At 35.8% G+C, this 23,786-nt stretch overlaps 1 protein-coding gene across 2 annotated transcripts in view; it reads right to left on the reverse strand.

Moving 5' to 3' along the window:
• Positions 1–696: 696 nt before the first annotated feature.
• Positions 697–23,786, reverse strand: part of AGO2 (argonaute RISC catalytic component 2) — a 106,095-nt gene continuing 83,005 nt past the window's right edge. For both annotated transcript variants that reach the window (XM_067558319.1, XM_067558320.1), the window contains exons 16-19: positions 23,144–23,278; positions 19,827–19,928; positions 15,384–15,583; positions 697–14,838 (exon numbers count right to left, since the gene is read on the reverse strand). In XM_067558319.1, the coding sequence (XP_067414420.1) occupies positions 14,730–14,838; positions 15,384–15,583; positions 19,827–19,928; positions 23,144–23,278 (546 nt within the window). In that variant the 3' untranslated portion in view covers positions 697–14,729. The remainder of the gene's footprint in view (positions 14,839–15,383; positions 15,584–19,826; positions 19,929–23,143; positions 23,279–23,786) is intronic.

The raw sequence follows: 23,786 nt of genomic DNA on the forward strand, positions 1-23,786 counted from the left end.
AAGCTGTATATTTTTAACAGTGAGGATGACCAATCATTGGAACAATTTACCAAGGGTCATGGTGGATTCTCCATCACTGGCAATTTTTAAATCAAGACAATATTTTTCTAAAAGATCTGCTTTTGGAATTTTTTTGGGTAAGTTCTATTGCCTGTGCTATATAGGGTACTACATGGTACAGTGATAGAAAACATGCCCAGGAACCTCAAGTGAAATAGCAACAGAGCTAAGAAGCTGAAAGAAAGCTTTTTTGTTTTGTTTGCATAGCACACATTCTCTCTCTCTCTTTTCCCCCAAATAACACCACATTTAACTTGGATTGTGGTATAGGAACACAAGAATTGTTATATCATAAGAGACCAATGATCTCTTTATCCTAGTGTCTTGTTTGACTTGTATAAATTGTTTTAAGGAGAGAAGGGTAGCCTAATGGTAAAAGCTCAGGACTGGGCTGTCAATTATTCTGGGTTCTACTCTGAACTCTAACAATGAGAATAATATAACACCTGCCCCAAAAGGTCATTGTAAGGTTTAAATAATTGGTATTTCTAAAGCACTTTGTGATTCCTTGATTGGAAGACAATATTTAAGGACAAAGTATATTTTCGTAAGAAGGCAATTGAAACCTGCACTCCTAGTATGCCGAATAAAGTGCAAAAAAAGGTGTTTTTATTAAATAAGACCCTGAACAGAAACTTGTAAAGATGAGGAATTTTATTTTTTTTTGCTGACATACTATGAGGCAAAACAAAATTGACACCATACAAAATAACTTTATAAAATCATTCACATCATATTTTGTCAAGATTTACAGCATTTTGAGCTTGTTACAAGTTTTATGGAGGTGAAAAATGCTAAATCTAGATCTTTAGTATTAGTTTATATATACAGTAAGAAACCAAAACAGAAAATAACGGTTAGTTTTTCATGAGTTTATTGCAAAAGTAGTGCAAACTATTTTACTGAGCAAGCTACAAAACAAACTTGAGAAAGGACCCAAACCTAAGTTTAAAACATGACAATAAATGCTCAATTTCACAGCGTTAGAAGCTTCCTTCAACAGTTTCTTTTCTCAACAAAGGTAATTCCCATCTGTGCATATTTTATATTTTAATGTATTTAGAAACAGAACTAGAATACTCAATCTGAATAATCAGACTCAGCCTACAAATTCAAGTTAGGCTACCTTTTGCTTTGAGTAACACGGGTGTGATTCCCTCTGAGATTTGCATTTGTGTGCCAGAGTACAATTTAGCCCCGCCTTATTAATTAGGTAATACTGTTTATTCATTGGCCCATATTTTAAGACCAAAAGGGCAGGGTTTTCTTTTTCCCCCGACTTAACAAGCTGCCCATCTTTTCATTCATGTTTGAGAAAAGAGTCAAGAAAGCAGCTTGAGTAAAAAAAAAAATTAAAAAAGGACTAAGAACATGTATTGCCTGTTTTAGAAACATAGTATTTTTTTTTTCCAAAATCTACCATGTAAAGCCTATTTTCCCCACACCCTCTATTATACAATGCAGGGCAAACCTTACATCAACTACTGCATTAGAAACACAAAAGGATACTACATCTTACAAAATGAATACAGACCAACTTTCTAAACTCTATTGGGGTCCCAAAAGTCAAAACAGATTGCTAGTAATAATATACAAAACATAATAAAAGCAAACAAAATACTACATGAAAAAAGTTAAAGGAACAAAATGCAGCATATTCAGGCTCTTATTTTCTTGAGGTACCTATATAAATCTTACCTTCTGCCCAAAGTACTACTGTTTTGTTAAAAAACTGAAGTCCTTATCATGAGCCAATTGCAGGGCATACATTATTACTGAGAAAGTGCAACAATGCTGATAATTTATATGCAGCATATTAAAGGATGATTACACTTTATACAATATAGCTTAAGTATAGACCTGATGGAGCAATTTTATAAAAAACATTTAACAGAGGCATTTTCCCATTGTTTGAGTCTCTCTGCACAAAAAGCCTTAGGAACCAGTTATCAAGTCTTGAAGTCCTGCCACTAAGGAATGTTGGTACTCTTACAACTTCCACACAGACTTTTTTTTTTTGTTTGTTTTTTTGTTTTACTATTAAAACTAAATACAATTTACAGGAAAGATTCCCACTCTGTATTGGTTACTGGTATTAAAGTCAAATTCTTCAAACTTCAAAAATGATAGTATATCACAACTTAAAATTTCTCCAAAAAGGATTTTTCTTAAGTAAAAAAGGTTTACGTAGTAGAAAAAATGTGTACATAATTGTAAACTGTTAGATACAAAAATGTGCAGAAAACTCACTTTTGACATTTTATTCCCTTACCTATCATATACATACATACACACCCTTTCATTTTCTCTCTATATTTACACACACGCAATCTTGTGTACAGTATGTACATACATATATAGATGGAGATGGATGCATAGAAGAGTTTGGGATGTATATATTTTGAAAAACCAAGTTATTGGATTTTTTCTTCTGTTCACATTACAAGAATTCTGCTGTGATACTGTACATTTTATGATTTAATACACTGGAAAATATAATAATTTCACTTTTTAAAAACTGTTTAATTGGGTTTTTTAAATTTGCTGTGAAAATTATTTAATTTGCTATTATTAGTTAGGAGTCTGATGTTTGATTGTAATGCATTGGGACTCAACACAAAAAGGCACATAGAATAAAACTCAAATACAATATTTGTTTTTTCTAAACAATAAACCAAAAAGATTTGGTTTGCAGAGTCTGCCTCTTAAGAGGTCCGTCATCACTTACTGTTTGGTCACTTTTGCCAATCTCATCGACAATTTGAGTAAATAGCACCCAACTATTTAAATGAGGTAGATCCAAATTGGAAAGAAAGCTGGGTCCCCAACACTTTATTTGCCTCTAATTAAAAATGTGTTAAGGATTAAATGTCAGTCATAAGAAGTGAAAAATGATGGCACTCTCTGAAGAAAGCATAGAACTTGAGAGTAGGTTTATAAAGGTACATTTAAATATTGAATAACCCTCCTCCTTCCGGCATAAATAAATTTCAAATTGGGAGAAAAAGATTCTGATCCAACAAATCTTAGCAACAAAAAAGCCAAGATTTTAGAATAGCGGCTTTCTGTACACTGCCATAGAAATGCAAAATAGCCCAGTTTCTGTAGAGCAACAGCGACAGCCAGTGTCTAGACAGGTCAGTCATTGTATATAGATCAATCTCTACAAGATTCCCTTTATTTCTCAGGAGAGAAACCTTTTTTCTTCTTTACCATCTCAACTTTCCAGGAACAACCTATCCTGTTAAACTCATGTTTTTGCATACTCTGACAATCAACAAATTTAACATTGTTAAGGCTTAAAGTGGCAATCACCACATAGCATCATGCAAGCATTTAATTAAGTATTCAAGATACATACAATGTATTTAAACTATATGAAATCTACACGAAGCCTCAATTTATATATGAATGTGTAATGTGTAGAGTGAAGTTTACATCAATGTACTAATGGAAATTATACAGTGCATCTAATGTATATAAATACGATTTTACAAGAAGTGCCAATTTTAACAAAACAGCACCAGGTGGTTTATATATTGAAAGCACGAGACTTCTTCACAAAGATGCAATACATGGGTATAAACTAGTTAATATACATTTAGTACCACTTGAAATGAGGCCCTTAACTGCTCAGCTTCTCAAAAGTATTAATAAATGGTCAAACATTTTGATTCAAAATGTCATTTTTTTTTTTTTTTTATAATCAAGAAATAAAAAGGGAGCATTTACAATCAAACTTTTGAGTTCACAATTTTTGGTTCTTTTTCAGTTATTTTACAAAAATAAGAAAAAAACTAGAAAAAACTTTAAAATTAAGGGTTAAAAACCCTTAGTAGGTGTCAGTTAAATCTGAAGTGTACCAAAGGTAAGAACTATCTGGATTTAAACAATACATTCTCTTTTCTATCCCACCTCCCCATGATCTATTAACCACTTTATTGCACAGAAATTTGCAACTGGTCTCAGTTTGTGAACTAGCCTTACTGTAAATTCTAGAGGCCAAAATATTCATGGCTAGTGTCAACTGATGAAACTCCACTGAAGTCAACAGAACTGTAGCTATGTGCACCAACAGAAAATTTGTCCCTAAATGTCCTATGGAAGCAGCACCTTCTTTATATATTAAAAAAAAAAAAAAAAAAAGTATGTTTGCATCAGAATGAGATAGTAATTTGTCCAATATGAATGGCAACATTTTTTCAGGACAGAACACATAGGAAAATGTTGCCAGTGATAGTGCTGCATTATAGCTAGTTTACATTTTTACAAAAAAAGCCCTGCTTTAGTCAAGGAAAAATATTTATCACAGATCCTTTTTACAATGAGTTAAACATTTTCCTTTCTATATAAGGGTACATTATCTTCCCTATAACAACTAGTTTAAAACAAAATCAGTATCTAAAAAAGCAAAAGTGATCAAACACAAACCATTTGAAATCATCCAGGTCTTGCTACATAAAAATAAATGCAGAAGTTGGGCTAATTTAATTGAACCTGATTTTAATAAAGGAGCATTCCTGGGGTTAAACATTCCTGATAGACAAAATAGGTAACTTGGGCTTACCAAAAGACTTAAGTTAGTCAAGTGGTTAGTGACAAGTTATTTTACTTTATTGCAAATAAAAAAAAACAACTAACACCTATATACCAGAAGGGCAGTAAAAGGGCCCAATCTTTCAATTTGCATGAGTAGTCCTAAATAATCTAATGATTACTTGAATGTAAGTATGGGTCACAGAAATAGGGCCAATCTTTGCTTAAAAAAGAAAAAAAAAGAAATATTAAGGGCTTGACCCTGTGACAATTGACGTAAATATGAATATTGTCACTCTCTTCAATGGGAGTTGGACACAAGTTTTAAAATGGTCTTTATTGCATGTTCACACACTATAGGCTTGATCCTGCAGTTTTTGCTCACCCAAAGCTCCCGCTAAGTAAATGGCAATTTTGGGTGCACAAAAAGTGTAGGAACAGGCAATCTATAGTTAGACATACTCAAAAGTTATTAAACCACTAAAAGCCACAATGAAAGGAGGACAAGGACATGGCAGCCTTAAAAAAAAAAGCCCCAAACCAATGATATTCAGACATGACAAGTACTAATGTGCAATTTTACACACAGACCCAAGATTTAGGGACAGTATGGGTGTCAGGTCAAAGTACTGCATAATATTTGTTTTAACTTTGAGTTTCTTCAATTTTCTAAGTTTGACAGAGGAAAAGTTGGTAGGCACAGTATGGAACCAAGTCCAAGTAAACGTTGCATACACTTGTCTGAGTGAAAATATAGCCTAGTGGAACAGATACGGGCCTGGGAACCAGGAACTCCTGAGTTCCTAATCATGCTCTGTGCCTCAGATCCTTCTCTGTGTACATTGCTGGGCTTTTGGGATGTTTAAGTAGATAATGCTTGCAAAGCTCTCAGAAAACAAAATGCTAGGGAAGTATTTATTTAAAAAAAACCAACATGATATCCTGATCATCGTGTCAGTCATGTGTGCAACTCGCATTGATGACTGGGTCCCAAGTGTTTCAGCAGGGTTTTAAAGGAAAGAAACAAGTTGGAGCCTCGCACAACACATCATGCATGCAAGGAATGAGAAAAACCATGGGAAGGAAATTCAGGTGTTTTTAAATAAACTTTCTTTAAATTTTCTTTGAAATAGTAAGTGTACAAAGAATGCCACTTTACCTTTATTTTAACTTGTCTAATTTAATTAGGCAAAACAATAAAAAAAAATTTTTTTTTTAAATAAAATGTAGCCATTCATCATAAGATCCATCTATAAATACAATAAGCAATCACATTAAAGAGTAATGTCTCCTTTGAAAATACTTAGATGTATCTTGAGAGTAGATATTAACAAAAGTCTGCATCCTGTGTTATGGATCCATTTTGTGGTGGTGGTGGGGGGAGGAGGGGATGATGATAGGACTCTGTATCCTTACAAAACTTCAAGTCCAGTTCTCCCCAATTCCCTACAAATATGCCAGTGCTGATGCCAATGACCATGCAATAGCAGCCCTCCCAAGTCAATCAGAGTTAGCCTCTGGAAGTCTGGGAGGAAGTCAGCTGGGTAAAATTCTGACATTCCTGTGGAGTTGCCTGACAAGCCTCCCTCTCCTGTGGGATGAGCCTGAATCAATAACTCAGGAACCTGTGGTAGAAGGAGCTGTTTGAATGTATGATTTTTGCATCCAAATCTATGATTTATTGCCCATCCACCCACCAAGAGCTGTATTGCTTTCCGGTTGGTCAAATGCAGCTGGTCAGCAGAAGCCACAAAGAGAACCTAAAGGCAGCAATATTAACTCTTCCTTGAATGAATGCAGAATTAGCAGCACTCTGGAGAAGTCTCCACATCCAGCCCTCACACCTATAGTCCTTGGAGAATGGGGGCGATAATGTAGTGGAGACGGCATTTTCTCTTTCAGACAAATCAGTCTGTAAAGGGGTCCCTCTTTCCACAGATTCCCAGGTGATCATCTGGGCCTGGGTCTGGGAACAAAACCCAGTTATTCAAAAGGTAACAAATAATACTATTGTTGTGTTTTAAAGATGGGCTCATGGTGTATTACGCTTAATAAATCCACACAATGGAACACTCAGTGGCACTTCTTCCAGAACCAGTATGGCATAAATAGTGCACAAGGATCCGTAACACCAGATGTAGTGAAATGTCTTCTGAAAAGTAGCTATTGTACATGGGGCCAAATCCTATGCTCCATACTGGGAGTTTTGCCTGAGTAAGGGCAGAATAAAAACTGAGTAGTCTCAAGGATTCTACCCATGAAGAGCTCCTATTTGGTAAGCCTATACGTGAATCTATAAGCAGTCAGTCAACATAGCAGATTATTTTTCATTTTTAGACAAATTTGTTCTTAATTATAGGAAGATAAATGAGTCTAGCTTTCCCTTCCATACACACAACTTACACTAGTGTCCATGGGTGCCATGCTCAAGCATTTCAGGGAGAAGAAACAGCAAAAGCATAATGATTACTTCTCACTCGCCAACTTCCGTAGCTTAAAGAGCCAAATTATTTTTCAACATTAAATTTAGAAAATTGCTATAATACCGAGCAAATGTACTGTGCATAAGTAGACAAAATTTCTGCCAACAAAGTGGTTAAATACAAAATAAGGAAGCTTGTCTGGATTCATTGTAAACAAAATATGATGTATTAACACAGTTTTCTACAGTTCAGTTTCAGATCATTCAAAGCACCTTTTGTGTATGTGCACTTGTTTTAAGATCTGAGGTGTGGCCAAGGCCTTGCACGTTATCAAGAGAACATATTCATAATACAAACATTCAAGACATTTTTTGTGTTTAAAATTTATATCCTTGTGACTTGAGTTGCGAATATAGTATCTTCAAGGTTACAATCTCAAATTACCTAAAAGGTATTTTAAAAAAATATTCTAATACATGATTTTAGCCTCAGCTTCGAAATATGTTTCAAGCACCTTCAATGTCACCTTCAATTAAAACGCAATATAGTTTTCAGCAAAACATAGAGCTAACACATGAAAACAATTTTTGCTTGGAAACAGCAGTGTGCAAACACAACTACTAGAAGAGCTGTCTGTTTTAAGGTGGTATCACTATTAACAAAAGAAAACTTGAATGAAAATGAACATACCAGACTTGTGAAATCAGTTGCCTCACTATTTCCAAAACTTTGACAGACAGCATCCCAACCTCGCCCTTATGTAAAAATAATAAGCGGCAAGCAGATATCAAGAATCACAGTATGGCATATAAATTCTCAAACTAGAAACAAACAATTCAGCTCATTTGGAAATATTTTGACTGTTTACAACAAACAATAGTTGCATTTCAAAAGCAAATATTAATCTGTGGAAGAATATAGGAGGTAGCTTTTAACTGCATCTAGTTGCTAACTAAAGAATGATAGGAAATCACCTTCTGTAGTGACTTGGCCAAGCCATTACATTTACTTTAACACTTCAGACAATGAAACATGGGGAAAAACGGCTGAAGAACTTTAAATGTTATATTAAAGATTACACATCACACCATCAAACACAAAGAACACAACTTTGGGATTAAAAAATGACTCGCTTTGAGACTGTCCAAGGTGCTATATACACTACAGCCATTAACCCTTAGAGCAGAGAGATGAGATTTACCAATGTACTATGTATAAAACACACTACAAGTAAGTAACAGTAGCAGTGCTTAGTTTTGGTCTCTCCAGCCTCTATGAGCTAAAGAAGCAAAAAATCAATTAATGCAAATCACTGCTGGCTTTCTAATGTGGGCAACCAAGAAGGCAACTTGGTAGCCCTGTTTCCTGTCAAAGTTCTAAAACAAAACAAAACAAAAAAACCCCTACTATAAAGAACAATCCTGTACCAGCAGAGGAACAGACTAGATGCTACATCAGACTTTTCCATCTCTAGTTTTTTTGATTCTATTAACACTGCCTCACAGACTAGTTCCTTAGAATCAAGTGCTCATAGGAGCTAGAAAAAAAATGCATTACTGAGCTATGGTTAATAGCACAGATATGAGTGCTATTAATTATCTAATGGTGATATTAGAGACAAAGGCATTTAAATGCTTTACAATATCTGAATTTTGGTAACTTCAGAATGTTTTTACATTTTGTGCAGTGTGGTGGGAAAAACAAGGGTAGAAGAGAGAGGGTTAGGGAAGAATTGTTATGTAAATAAAGACTGGAAAACTGACACTTTCCACAGGATAGAAAGCAAATGAGAAATGGTGCCCTTTATGGATTTATCTACCATATGCAAAATGGGAAAGTGTAATAAAATTAAAAAACACGTACAGCTCGTATGTTAATACTGTAAAGGGTGTGGTATCTCTAAAAATGCAAATACAACAATGAATGGTATTCAGAACCTATGAATGCTTTGCTATTCATAATACTATTTACATTATTTTCAACCAGCTACAGCAGATGCAAAAAAGTCTGTTTCAGTAAAAGGGAGTTTTTCAAGACATCAGTGCAACTATTTTCTGTTTGAACTGAAATTCTCCTTAGAAAAGGATTGCATGTATATGCATTTAGAAGCAAGTTACCAAATAGAATATAAAAATCAAAAATATACTGTTCTGTGTTAGAAACTGAGAAAGTCACACTGGGTCTAACCACGACAGTGATGACTAAACCAAAAGAGATGTTACTTTTGGAGAAATTTTCAAAATAGAACAAACAATGAAAAAGACTATCATTTGATTACAACTGGTATTGAGTGTGAAAACGTGGAGAACTTATTTACATTCCTTTTCTCATGTGTAAGAAATCTCTTACATTATAAAAAGTCTTATGGCTTAACTGGATTTCCATCAACATCCCCCAATAAAGGTCCCAATCCTGCATATATAATTCATGGACAACTCTGATGAATTTCATTATGTGTTTTGCATGAATAAAGGCTGCAGGACTGGCCTAATCTAGTCTTAAAATGTCAGCATTATTCATCAGAAAGAAGGTATCCAACAACATCTAACTTGAAAACTTAAGGAAAAAAGGCAGATTTTTATACAAGGCCTTTTCCTGCTCTCACTCCCATTGTAGTCAGTGAGAGGTTTGCTAGTGACTTACTGGGAGAAGGATCAGTTCCCCCATAATATGTAATGCACATCACTATCTATCTTGAGGCATTTACTGCTGCAATCCACAAGCACAAAAGAACATTTGAGTTATCCAGCAATGTGCAGTGCATTTGTGATTAGAATCGGATCCTGAGTGCGCATAAAAACTAGACAAAATTTGGATAAAATTTTCAAAAGCACCTGAGTGCTTAGGAGCCTAAATTACATTTTCAAAAATGACCTGGACAGTTAGGAGCCTAAATATCTAGAGCCTCGATGTTTAAATGTATGTAGGTGTTGCTGCGCTCAGCGTCACAATGTCTAAATACCTTTAAAAATACTGGGCTTAAGTCCCATTCTCAAAAGCGATTTAAATCTTTTTGAAAATTTTACCGTTCATCTTAATCATAAAAAAGTTATTTTTATCAAGCCTTGTTCGGATCGGACTACTCATTTACATCTACACAAGGGCCACAAGAATTACTGAAATGAGTTAGTCAAATATAAAAACTAAACATGCTAGCCCGATTTTTGGTTAAATAATTGGGATAGATAGGTTTGAGTAGTAGTAGGAGGAGGAGGAGGAGGGGCATGGGGTGAAGGAAAGAAACCCCCACACATTTACACAGTGGGAAGTTATTTCATCATAATTTTCAAGTAGGCGCTAGCAGATTATCACACAATGCCTCCTTGTGACTTGGGCAACTGACAAAAACCAGCTGAAGGGTTTTCATCTGACAGCTCTAGAAATGTGCAAGTTAATATGGAAAAGTTTTGGAAAATAGATCACCAATTATTCCAATGATCCATGCAATAGTCAATATTTAAATACTGGGATTAAAGTATTTTAGTTTGAATCAAATCAAAACTATGAATACCAATGGAAACTGCTAAATATGCACCTACACATAGGCTTGGGGAAACGGAGGAGGGGAAGGGAAGATGCAAGGACTGTATAGGACTACCTCCAATAGTCAATCCAAAAAGAGGGCAGAGGGGAGAAAACAGAAGCATAACTCCATTCCCTCCCAACAATGGCTAGCTGAGCACCTCTTCCGAGGCGCTCTAGAAGGCATTGTGACGCTGAGCAACCCCACTGGGTCGGTGTAACTATCCATCACCCCTAACACAGAAGTACCTAAAAAGGCACAAGAGAGCCCAATAGTAGTTTTGTATTTAGTTTTTTAAAAAATGGTTTGCATTGAATATTTTATCTTTGCTGGTTTTGTTTTGCACCTCTGAATAGCAGCATTTCTATTAGCTTTTGTAGTTTTGTTTATGTTTCAGTAGTGTTAATATTTAGTACAATTTTTAGGCAGCAAATTCAAATTTATAGCTGACACTTAACTCATGAGATTGTTTATCCCTTCATCATCTAACACACACACACACACACACACACACACACACACACACACACACACAACATAAGGCGTCACGTACCTATTTCTAATCTGTCCATCACTTGTTATCAGCCTTTTTCACATAAATATAATCAGAGATTTACAGCTGTAGAGCCTGGATCACATTTATCCACAAAACAATACATTGTGAATGCACAATTATTCAACATTGTTCAATCCTGAGCTGGTTTTGCTGTTAAGACTGCTAACAAGAAGGCCAATTTGCACAAATTGTTAGACCAAAACACAAAATGCCGTCACCGCAATTGGTGCAAATGTAGCTCAGAGCAGAACCACTGTAACAGAGCAAGACCTGCCTCGTGGTTCTCTAACAAATGGGAGTTAGACAACTTTTTGCACAGGCCAATGAGCCACAAGATAAGTAAGTATTTTTGGTTACTGCTGACCTGAGCTGAATTTGAACTAGTAACTTAATGGTTAAAACGATCAGCCTTACATGTGAATTCAAAAGCATTTGTGGGCATGTGTCAGAATCCTAAAATTCACATACACAATATTTTGTAGCCACTTTTCCTCAGTTCTTAGGGAGAATGTTTTGTGTGTAAATTTATACACGTTTACCCGAGATACTGCTATTCTTGAAAGCTGGAGTAAACCGAAAGTCATAAATGTGTATTGTTTGTTTGATTGTAACTGTTTTGGCCTATGCATGTTGTTTATATTTACCTTTATAAAAAGCAGTTATGCACGCAGAGTGCCTACTTTTCAAAGTGCATTGCCCATTAAAAAATGTTCCTAAAAATATTTAAATCAATTAAATTATATTATGGACTAATTCACTGTATTTCATTATGAAAAAAATCAAAGCCATTTTTAAAATTACAGTACTCTAGGTAATACGCACATATACAGTAAACTCCCCATGTCCCACCCCCACTGACAATCATCCCTCAGGGGTCTGTGTCCTTCACAAGATGTGAGGGAACTGCACACAATTCCCATTCATGCTAGTAGGACATAGGGTCAACAGACACACTTTGGGAGAGTGTGTGCAGAATGCTCTTATCTGCAAAGCCCCCACAACAATCCTCTGCACCTGCATTTTGAGTATTTAGGTTGCATATTAGGGGTCTTCTGGATCTGTGCACAGAGCCAGTAGACAGGAACTCCCACACTGGAGCAGCACCTGGTGTTCTAGCCCATAGACGAGAACAGGAGCCACAAGAGGCAGCACCATAGCCCTTTGATCTACCCTTTAGTTCAGGATGTGGGATATCTGTCTGCCCATATTAAGTAATTTACTCCAGGTTTGTGCAGCAGGGAGAGGAGGAGAAGATGATGAATATTATCCTAAGCACCTAACCATAACAAATAGCAAGAACCACCAATGGAATTTTAAAAATGGCTGACTAATTTTTTTAACTTCTTAAAAGAATAGCTCATACAATTGTCTGATACTGTGCCAAAACTAAAGCCAGCAATGAATTTCTACACTGCTCAAAATACTGTAGAGAAAAGTGCAACACATCCATCATGGAAAAGATAATGCAAATTAGCTAAATTTGTTTTAGTGGAAACTTTTGTAACCTGCTTAGTAATTACAAAAGGTTGAATTCTATTTTCAGTTACCAGTGTAATCAAGGAGTAACTCTGGATTTACACAACTATAATTGAGAACAGATTCTGGCCCGTTAATTTCAACAGCAAGACAGGAATAATAATCTAGTATGATGTACATATGACTGACTCATCCATTAACAACATTTACTTTGTTGCTTCAGCCAAACAACATGGGCAACAGCATGCTGCTATGCTACAAGCTGCGGCCTGAATTTATACATGAAATTATGCACCTAAACCTTTTAGGCAGCAAAGCTGAGCATTTTCTGGCTTCCTCAACAGCAAACAGTTCTATTCTATACAAAATATGGCACTGACACTAATTCTGGATGAAGTTGTTTGCCCACCTTGATGGCTAGAGGTAAATGTGCTTGCAACAGTGGCTAAATGGCTGGTAGGGGAAGGGAAAAAAAGAGAAAGCTGAATGAAACAAAGGAAGAGAATGCATTTAACAAATAAAATCTACATGCTTAATATGTACTTGATTTAGCATATAAGAACATTAAACAAAATCAAGTCAGCATAAACAACTTTCAGGGCTTTTTTTTCATCCTTTTCTAAAATTGTTTATGGTGTCACAATTAGTGCAATGTTTATACGTGTATTATGATTTATATGAACCCAGTGTCAAACTAACAGAAGCATGTATGTCTAATAATTCAGTTTTAAGTAATGCTTCTCCTAAGAGAATGGCAAAAAATCTCACTCATACTATTGATTTTATGTGAAACAAAGTTTCACCTCCTTCCACAAATAAACTTCAACAGTTTCCTAAGAGTTATTTTTACTGCATAGATTCTATTAAATTTGCCTAGCTAGACTATAAAGAATGAATCACTTTCCTCTATTTGAACTGCTGCTTCACCAAAAATCAACAAATAAATAAAGTTTTGTGCTTGAATGGATGGAGAATGTTGGTCTCACGGTGTGCGTCTCTGAATGCATAGGTGAAACCGGCCATGTTGTGTGCATGCTTAAAAAGTCTTTCCAGAAATTACAAGCTATACAATATACACTGTATGTATCTCTGACCTCTGTCATATCAAAGTCAATTGCATATTCCTGCATTTGAATAATAATGTCTTCATGATAAGGTTTTAATTTCTAAAATCCAAAGCTTTCTTGATATGTTAACAGAAATATGATGAGCACTCCTTAGTAAATAAAATAAATAATAGCATCTATTAATACTGTGAAACATATAAAATTTACAAAAATTCAAACATAACAGTGATGAAGGATTGTACTGTATTTATCACCACAGACCCGTATTCTTTAGAAACTTTGGAAAGTAAGTGTCACAGTCCTATAGGACAAATTCTACGATTAGCTGTCAGTATGATTTTAAAAAAAAAGTTTAAAAAATTTAAATGGCACATTTTCTTTTTGCCAATCTTACTGAACCTATTAAAGTTCAGATACAAGTTCATTTTTTCCTGAAATTATTTCATAATTCAGTCTATGAAAAACATCTTTAAATGCAGCACAATAAAAGACATTCAAGAACAAATTTCAGAAACTACATTTGCTCTTAGACACATACAGAATGATCTTTGTAAGACAGTGAAGGACCAGAATTATTATTATCTTTCTGCACTTTTAAAATAAAACTTTTGTATATGCATCCAGAATGATCAAGGCTTCATAAATACCCAACTAGTGCTTTTTTAATTCTTTCTTTGTATTAAAAGCAAACTCTCAGCATCTGAGCCCATCAAATTTTATGTGAATAAGGTAATTCCAGATTATTAAAACACAAATAAATTGAATAGCAAACTAAATGAAAAGGTTTTGTTTTGTTTTTAGCCCTGAGATCACAGCTTTTGATTTAACTACAAAATATGGGTCTGTTTTCTGACAAGCAGCTTAGATATTTTGGCAAACCACATTTCCAACAACTGTGGGGTTTTGTACAGGTCTGCAGTTTATAATCAAGTCTGAAATTCTGGACGGAAGGCTTTCTTGCAAATGGAAAAAACTAATAAAGATGTATCATTGCTGGCTGTCACTGTAGCTTGGGCAACTGTTGGTCTAAGTGCAGCTGGTCTCATGTGAATCCAACTCTGTACTGAATCGCTAAACATTAAAACATGTCAAGCAAAGTACATGGTACGTAACGTGTCCTGATGAACTTGAACTGCTTTAGCAAGTGCTTGATGATCTCTGCCATTACTTTGACCAGAAGTGTGGCTTCCTTCAGCACTAATATGGGGAAAAGAAAAGAGAAGTCCTATTTAATTTGCCTCCCCTAAAATACATTATTTTATTTTCATATAGAGTATTGCCTCATTCTCTAAGCACCACATTTAAGACCATTTAAGGAGCAAAACTGACTGAGACCTTACAAAGGGAGTAGTTTTGATCCCCCTGATGGAGGTAAGGTGCTGCTGTTGATAGCCACAGAGTAAGAGGACCAACATAAGGACCTCTTTTGGACTATTCCATAGTTTAGGGTCAAGGAAAATCCACCACCAAATGTGTATAAGATTCATTCATTCAAAAAATTAACAACCCTTAAAATTTAATTTTTGAAAATACGTACAGGTATACTATAAAAAGAAACAGTAAAACAGAAGCATCTTCCTTCTGTCTCACAAAGTTATTCTAATTCTTCTTCTTCAGATGCTATTATTCAGTGGAAATTTACCCATGAACTGCTTAGAGAGAATGCCACAGGACCCAGATTTAAAAAGCCATATACCTCCTTCCTATTAAATTTTGTAGCAATTCACAACACCGTAACTCACCTATCATGTTCTTTATCAACCAGATGATACCTGGCTCTGAAGGCAACCAGGTGTGCATAGTATGCTGGTGCGGGGATTGAGACAGAGCGAGTACAGCGTACGTATGTATGACACAGCTGATAGGTAAGAATTTGCAGTTCATCTGACGAGAAACGATTGTCATCCCAGAGGACATGGTAGTGAGAAGGTCTGCTTGTTCCCTAAGGGCAGATCACAGATGACATTAAAAAGGCATTTCAGAAGTTCTCAGTTTCCACATCCAGTAGGAAAAGCAAATTAGGACACTATATTTTAAGTATTAATTTTTGCTAATCTTTTTCTATCCAAATTGTCTTAAGCGTGGAGTCAGTCTTAATCCTGAGGCATGGTTTATCTCATTGTGGTATGAGATGAGAATTAGTAAAATTGGATGCTGTAATCATCTTAATGTGTTGCAGGATTCCCCATGCAGATGCAAAGACTGAATTTTTCCTGAAAAGGGTGTGGATAGCCTTTTTAGGTATATAAAAGGGGAGGGAACCAAATGGCATAGCTAAACTATTTCCATCTCAACCCAGGCTGGTGTGTATACAGAGCTACTACTGGATTGGAACCACCCTACAATAGGACACATTTGGAATGCTAGATAATATAGATACAAATCTGGCAAGGCAACCCCATACCTCCAGTTGCCCAGGATTTTTTTAAGGATCTTGTATGACAATTGAGGTGTTTTTTTTATCCCGCATAAATTGCATAATAAGCCTATTTATTCGATCAAAGGAGAGACCTTGAAAGGCAATACGCTAATGATAGTCATTCCTGGTCAGATATTCATTTTGGCTATTTCAGTTCTCCCCAGTAAGGACAGAGGGAGGAGATGCCACCTCTCTACATTCTTGGACAATTCTTTTAACATATAGTCAATATTTATACCAACAATTTTGGAAAGATCAGACAAATCTTAACACTGAAATAAGTTATTTTCTTCATATTTGAAATGGAAAATGCTAAAACTGAGATGGATCAGGTCTTTAAGATATATTCATTGATTATGATTTATTCCAGTTAATGCAAAAACCAGAGATCTTTCCAAAATATCAACTACATTCAATAATGAGGAGATTGATGTGGATGGATTATTCAATAGTACAAAAATGTCATCAGTTTATATGCTGGTTTTGTATGATCTCCAGTTTATAGTTACACCTTCAACGGCTGAATGCTGATGTATTTACATTGTCAGTCGTTTGAGAGATTAAAATGGAGGGACAGTCCTGTCATGTCCTCCTTTCAAGTTGAAATGTGGAAGAAATAATTCCATTAGTTGATAATGAAGCAAGGGGAGAGTTGTATAAAACACTGACTCAATGCAGGGAATATTGGTCCAAATCCAAATTTTTTTCTAGGACAGGCATTAGATAAGTCCATTCAACACTCTCACAGCCCTTCTCTGCATCTAGCTTTAAGGCTGTGAAGGGAACACCTGAGCTTGCTGGATCAAGTGGGCAATTTTTCTTGTATCATCATCAGCCAACCTTCTTTTAATGTTCAGTTGTCTCACTAAAATTTTTGCAATTATTTTGCAATCTGTGTTCAATAGAGATATTGGACGGAAGTCGCCACAGTTGCAACCATCTTTGCTCTTCTTTAATATTACAATTAAGCAGTTCTGATGCCATAAGACATGGTTCCTTTTTTAAATGTTTCAGTGAAGACCTTTGAAAGAACAGCAGACAACTGATTACAAAATATTTTGTAGAAATCTGATGGAAAACCATCCATCCCAGTGGCCTTGCCAGAATTCTCCTTTTTTTTTTTTTTTTTTTTTTTTTTTTTTTTTTTAAAATAGCCAGTTCAATTCTCTTGTGTTGTTATAGTTTTATCCATAAAACACTCATTCTGAAGCTAGGGTATTAAAAGGTAGCCCTTCAACAAAATGATCAAATGTATTAAGAGTCAAATTGGTTGTCTAATTTATATAAAGCTCGACAGATTTGCTTCAATTGATTATTTTTATTAGTTCAAGGATGGTACTCCAATCTTCTTGTAATAAGGAAGAAATGTTGTTGGCTAGTTCCATCTTAAGTCTTCTGGCAAGTAGTTTACCTGCTCTCTCTCTCTATTCATGTGTTTGTTTGATCCTGTTGAGTGCAAACTGGACTTGGCTGGATAAGTATTCATTATATTTATATTTGGCACTGATCAGCGAACATAGTTAATTACTTGAGTCAGTCTTGTGCATACCCTGCAACAAATCTATTTTTTTGTTCAGAGAGTCTAGTAACTTGAGTCTCTCTCTCTCTCCTTTTTGGAGGCATACTTTAATGCCTTCACCCCTTACATTAGCTTTCAGAGCTTCCCAAAGATGGTATCTGAAGTAACTGAATGATTATTTTCTTGTATAAAGTTAGAGGTGACTGAATCAACTGTGGAAGAAAAATCTGCATCTTTTAGCAATAGTGTTCAGCTTTCACCTCAAAGATTTTACTACTGTAGAGTGTAATCACCATCTATTGTAAGCATAGTTGGAGCATGACCTGAAATTAATATATTACCAAAAGCTGCTTCTAAGCATGCAGGAATCACTTCTGAAAACATAAGAAAAAAGTCAATTTTGGACTAAGATGCACATGCTGGGGTGTAAGTCTCCATATATCTTTTAAATCAAATTAATTTCTTAATAATGAGAATTGGCCTATTGTGTTTCAAGAGCTAGATCTCATGTAATTGGATCTGTCCAGATGTCTCTCTAGCGTAGTATTCTAATCACCTCCCAGGGTTACAGGAATGTATTTTTTTTTATTAGAAAACATTTCAGCGATGTCTTTGAAAAATTCAGAATTACCTCCACTTGGATGGTAAATGCTTTGTAGAATTAACTTTTTTGAGTTGACACAGACTTCAAGAAGAATGTATTTTTCTTCAGGATCAGACTTATATACACTGAAAAGTTACATTTATGAATTAAGATGGATGTGCCTCTGCTCTTAGAATTCAATAATGAATATCCAAGCACCTACCCACATCTTCTTGATTCTACTGGCATCTATTCTGCTAGATGAATTTCCTGCTATAAAGCTACTTGACCCTTTTTTGATCTGAGGTGTCTCAGGATTTTAGTTCTTTTGGAAGCTTGATGAAGTCCCCTCATATACCAGAAATACACATTTAGAAACTTCATGGTAAAGTTTTAAAAGATATATTAAGATATATAACCTTAAAATACGTATTTCCTCATTGATATTGTAAAACCACATCTCTAGGATATGGTCTATATCTATATATATTAGATACTGATTCATTGTGAATGAAGTTATGTCTTCAACCGAGCCTTTAAGGAGTCAAAAAGATGTATAGTTAAATATCATGTGTCCTCCAAAGTATATTTGTAACATAAAACAAAAAAAATTAACAGACTTAACACAAGCCATTGCAGGGAAGTTAAGATCCATGATGGCTTCAGTTCTATCTGCTTCTCCACCCCATATTATCTAAAAATAGTCTAAATATCTCTAAATACAAAAATATTCTAAGGCAAATATGACTCTGTAAACACCATTGTATAAAATATTCCTACCTAGAGAAGAATTTATGTATACATATACATGAGTACAGCAGACACATACATAAATTAGTAAGAATCTAAATATAAAATATATATATATATATCATAACATATCAAAGGCTCTGCACAAATTAAATATCTAGCACTATTTGAGGTTTAGGTTATAGTCTACTTTACATGTCAGGAGTACTGACTGTTTCAAGAGACTTGTGGTTACCATAACATAATCCATCAGAGGCAGAGCTAGTGAAGAGTTTCCATCTTCCCTGGAACTCTCTTTCAGGTAGTTAAAGGCTGCTAACAAATCCCCCCTCACTCTTCTTTTCTGCAGACTAAACAAACCTAGTTCCCTCAGCCTCTCCTCAGAAGTCTTGTGCTCCAGCCCTTTTGGTTTTCTCCTTCAGATGCTTAGGTAAGTCGGGCTTAGGTCTTTTGTTGCCTCTTATTTTTTCATTGGAATCCATATTCAAACACTCTGAAGTTTTATGACAGAAACAAATCTGATAAGGTTCAACAAGGAGAAGTGCAGAGTCCTGCACTTAGGACGGAAGAATCCCATGCACAGCTACAGACTGGGGACCAACGGGCTAGGCATCAGTTCTGCAGAAAAGGACCTAGGGGTTACAGTGGATAAGCTGGATATGAGTCAGCAGTGTGCCCTGGTTGCCAAGAAGGCTAATAGCATATTGGGCTGCATTAGTAGGAGCACTGCCAGCAGATCAAGTGAAGTGATTATTCCCCTCTCTTCGGCATTGGTGAGGCAGCATTTGGAGTATTGTGTCCAGTTTTGGGCCCCCCACTACAAAAAGGATGTGGACATGTTGGAGAGACTCCAGGGGAGGGCAACAAAAACCTCTCACTCTTGCTATGCTATGATTAACACAATAAAAGCATACCTGAATACCAGCATGACTACACAGGTAGAAGTCAAACTCTGATGGATGGGTGATTTTTGTGTCCACTGTAGTACCTGCTGGAATGTTTCCACTTTTTCCAACCTATGTGAACAAAACAAGTAATAAAACACCAAAAGATACATTACAGTTTACTTAGTTTTCTTCCCTTCTATTGGACAGCAAAAGGGATATTCAAGGAAACAAACCCCAAACCTATATAAACAAGAAACCCAAAATACAAAGGAGTCTTTTAAAAAAATAACTCAAGAAATCAAAAATCAGGGACTAGCGAAAGTGACAAATTTATTCAACCAGGAATCTGGAAGTTGGTCTGCTCTAATTCAGATGCACCAGTAAAAAGGGAAGTTTAGTGGACACAGAATCTTAACTTCTAAACTGGCTTTTTTATTACACGAAGAAAACTACTTTGCTCTAGAAGCACTATTTCTGCCTCCAAACCATTTAAAGAAACAAGCATTAATATATAATCATAATGAAACCACTAAGTGATTAAAATAGCCATATTTAGATTTTAAGCTAACATGAAGCTTGAAGATAAGCTGCAAAGGTATTTTGAGTGTAGGGACTTTAAATGGACACTTACTGCTGCAGTTTAAATTTTTTTCAAAAACCTCTTTTTTTTTTTTTTTTTTAAAATAAAAACAGAAAATGAAGGTTTCCCTCTCAAGGAAAAGCCTGAGTGAGAACCCCTACACCCTTCTGACATCACTACTATTTGCATGCCAAAACATGCACATTAAGAACAGGGAGCTCAGGAGAGGGAAAAGAACCGCAGCCAATGCCAACAAAACTAGAAACAGACAGTAAAAGACCAACACAAGCAAGGAAACAAAAAAGTACAACTCAATACGTTCCCAACAACTGCAGTGTGATGGATAGGGCATGGACTTGGTACACGGGAGACCTAGGTTCTAGTCCCTGATCTGCCACTGATGTGTTGTGATACCTTGGACAACTTACTTCCTGTGTAACTGTTTCTCCTCCCATCTTTTGTCGATCTTCGTTATTTTGACTGTAACATCTTTGGGGAGGGACTGTCTCTTACTTGGTGTTTATACAGTAACTAGTACCACATAGCCCCAATCTTGTTGGAGCCTCTAGGTACTACTGTCATAAATAATAGTAGACACTTTTCTTTCCAATCTGCCTGGTTCAGCAAATCATTAAAATTTCAATGAGATGCATGTCTACAGTGGTACTGAATTTGTTGATTTAGGGAGAAATGGTATATTCTATTGAGATGATATGTGGGCTAATCCTGGGGTGATTGGATGTTGGTGCTTCACAGCACTTGTTATATTACATGAGCCCCAGGGGCTTGGGACAGTCTGAGGGAAGCTCCGTCATGTAGGCAGGGGATACTGGTAAGGGAAGAGCTAGGAATGACAGTGCTAGGTTTAGTTCCATGCTAAGATTTTGTTTACCTGAGCACATCCTCGCTATGTTTCTTATCTCCTCTCTTCACAGAGTAAATGAGGAGACTCAGCAAGCTGCTGAGGGTAAAAAAACCACTGCTCTTTCCTCTGGCACAGCAGTGGCTCAGATTCTCAGCTTTAGGCTAGAAAGGGAATGTTTCTGTACCACACTTCTGAGAGCCCAACAGAGGAGGTGGTGATCCAAAGATGACTCTAACTGGGATGGTTTTCTACTTTTTTTTGTCCTCCAGCCTCCCAGTACCAATCCAGGGAGAGAGGTAAGAAAACCGTCAGACGGCAGAAGCTCAGATTGCAGTTTAAGTATTTGCATATACTAGTGACATTACTGTACACCGCAAAAGAAGGTTCCCAAGGAATTGAGAATAAAAGGCATGTCAGAAATGTAAATTTCATGGGGCAGTAAAAAAATTTAAAAAATCAGGAGGACAACAGCATAGATATTGCATTTGAAGGCTGTAATGAGAACAGTTTTCCTTTAAGCGACAAAGCCAAATCAAGGAAACATTGACCTCAGTTCATTTCAGGGGACAGATAAAACTTTAGCACAATAGCCTACAGACTGACATACAAAAATTTTCCCACCTTGATATATATATATATATGGGGCCATTACCAATAGTGTTGTGCTACTGCCACGCCCAGAAAGGATAGCTTAGAGCACAAAGTAGCAATTTCCTCTTCCCTCTACGCTGGCAAACAGCCTCAACAAAGAGTTGAAAAAGAAAAATTTAATCAAGGGGAGCAGCGTTTCCACTGCTAAAAATTCCTGTTTGAAGAATACTACCACCTCATATCTCCGTGTATGAAAAATGGAATAAGGTAATGAGAAGTTCTTTAACACCAAAACCTATGTTTTAACACTGAAAACCTATGTTCCATGTTGGTGGCTAGGAACACATTTTCTTTAAAACACTGCTGTTAATACACTTAAGAGCCCTTTTCAGTGCTCCTTATGCAGACAAAAGCCCCACCAATATCAAATGGTTTTTGCCTCAGTAAGGAGTGCTGAACTGAGCCGAAAAATAGTAAATTAGGACTAGATCCTGCAAACTCTTACTGATACGAATAGTTCCAATTAATATTGGTAATCCCACTGAAATGAATTAGGACTATTTTCTCACTTGAATACGAATAGGCCCTTAATGCAGACCTCCCCCTTTACAATGATACAAAGTTTTACAAGAGATAAAGTACATGTATAATCTAAGAATTTTGAGGAGCCGCACAACTAGGAATAATGAAATGAAAGACAAAAATGTGGGTTGAGTATTAAGGAACCTTGACAATAATCTAATGAGCTGCAAAACAGTCTCCTAAAGAAAGATCTATTGTGTGAGACATTTAAAACTAAACTGGAAAAAAGAACCAGAAAAAGTGCATTGAAGAGAACAGTATCACACTGATTGGGAGAGAAACTGACTGAGTTAACACACCTCTCTTCCATCTCTAATTCCATAATATTGAAATGACTTTACATACACAGGTACAGTAATGATTTTTCAGTATACTACAAAAGGACATCTACGAAAGAATTTGACAGTCCTTTCAACTGTGCTCCAATCTGACTAAGCAAAACTGCTTGCATTCTAATTTCTCTGTGTGGGGAATACATTGAGATGAGAATATCCATTAATGTTGGGCAAAAATGAGTTGGCTGCACTCATTAGACCAACAGGTATCCCCCAAAGCAGACCAACAGTTGGATAAATGCAAATTTCTTCAAACACAGGTATAATTTACTCATTAATCCATAGATAGTCCCAGAATTACCACTATTCAAACAGAAGGCAGTTTAATACAGTTGTGTGGGGGTATTCAGGCAATATGCTAACTCTTGAATGGCAAATATTTAGAACATACCCGTTCATTTTTGTCTGTACAGAAGAGCCTGGTGTGATGCCTTTTCTGCACAACAATAAAAGTAATTCCAGGCTGGTAATCCTTTTCTAGTTTAATGCATGCTTCTCTGATAGCCAACAATTCATGGTGAAGAACCTAAATCAGAAAGAAACACAACCAACCAAGAATGTGATAAATAAGGTGCATACAAAGATGATAAAATCCAGCAGATTATAAAAATATTTTTACTGCAATTTATTAGCTATTTAGGGCTTGTAGAGAAAGACATGGAAGTTCAAACAAAGTTGAGTATTAGAAAAAGGACTTGTCATAACCACAAAGGCTGGGGAAAGAAAATTGGGGTAAAAGCTAGGAACTGATTAAAATGAAGACAATAAACATGGAGCTTACTAAGTGAAGACATTTTCCCCCCTAGATTTTATGAAATTTTTAATGCGATAAAGTGTGAAATTATTTTAAAAATACTCAGTAAATATTTTTTAAAAATAAGCAGAAAAAATTACGCATATCTCTGAAAGCATATACTAAAATACTTCATAAAAACATGTGCCATCTGAGGAAATAAAATAAATACAGAAAGTTGTTTGCCAATTTTGTGAGAACAAGTGTAATGTGAAAAGGTAGGATTCAGAAAAATGGGAGA

Source organism: Emydura macquarii, unplaced genomic scaffold, assembly GCF_026122565.2.
Source record: "Emydura macquarii macquarii isolate MOO-44397 ecotype Brisbane River unplaced genomic scaffold, CSIRO-AGI_Emac_v2 contig_1947, whole genome shotgun sequence".
Classification (NCBI taxonomy): Eukaryota; Metazoa; Chordata; order Testudines; family Chelidae; genus Emydura; species Emydura macquarii.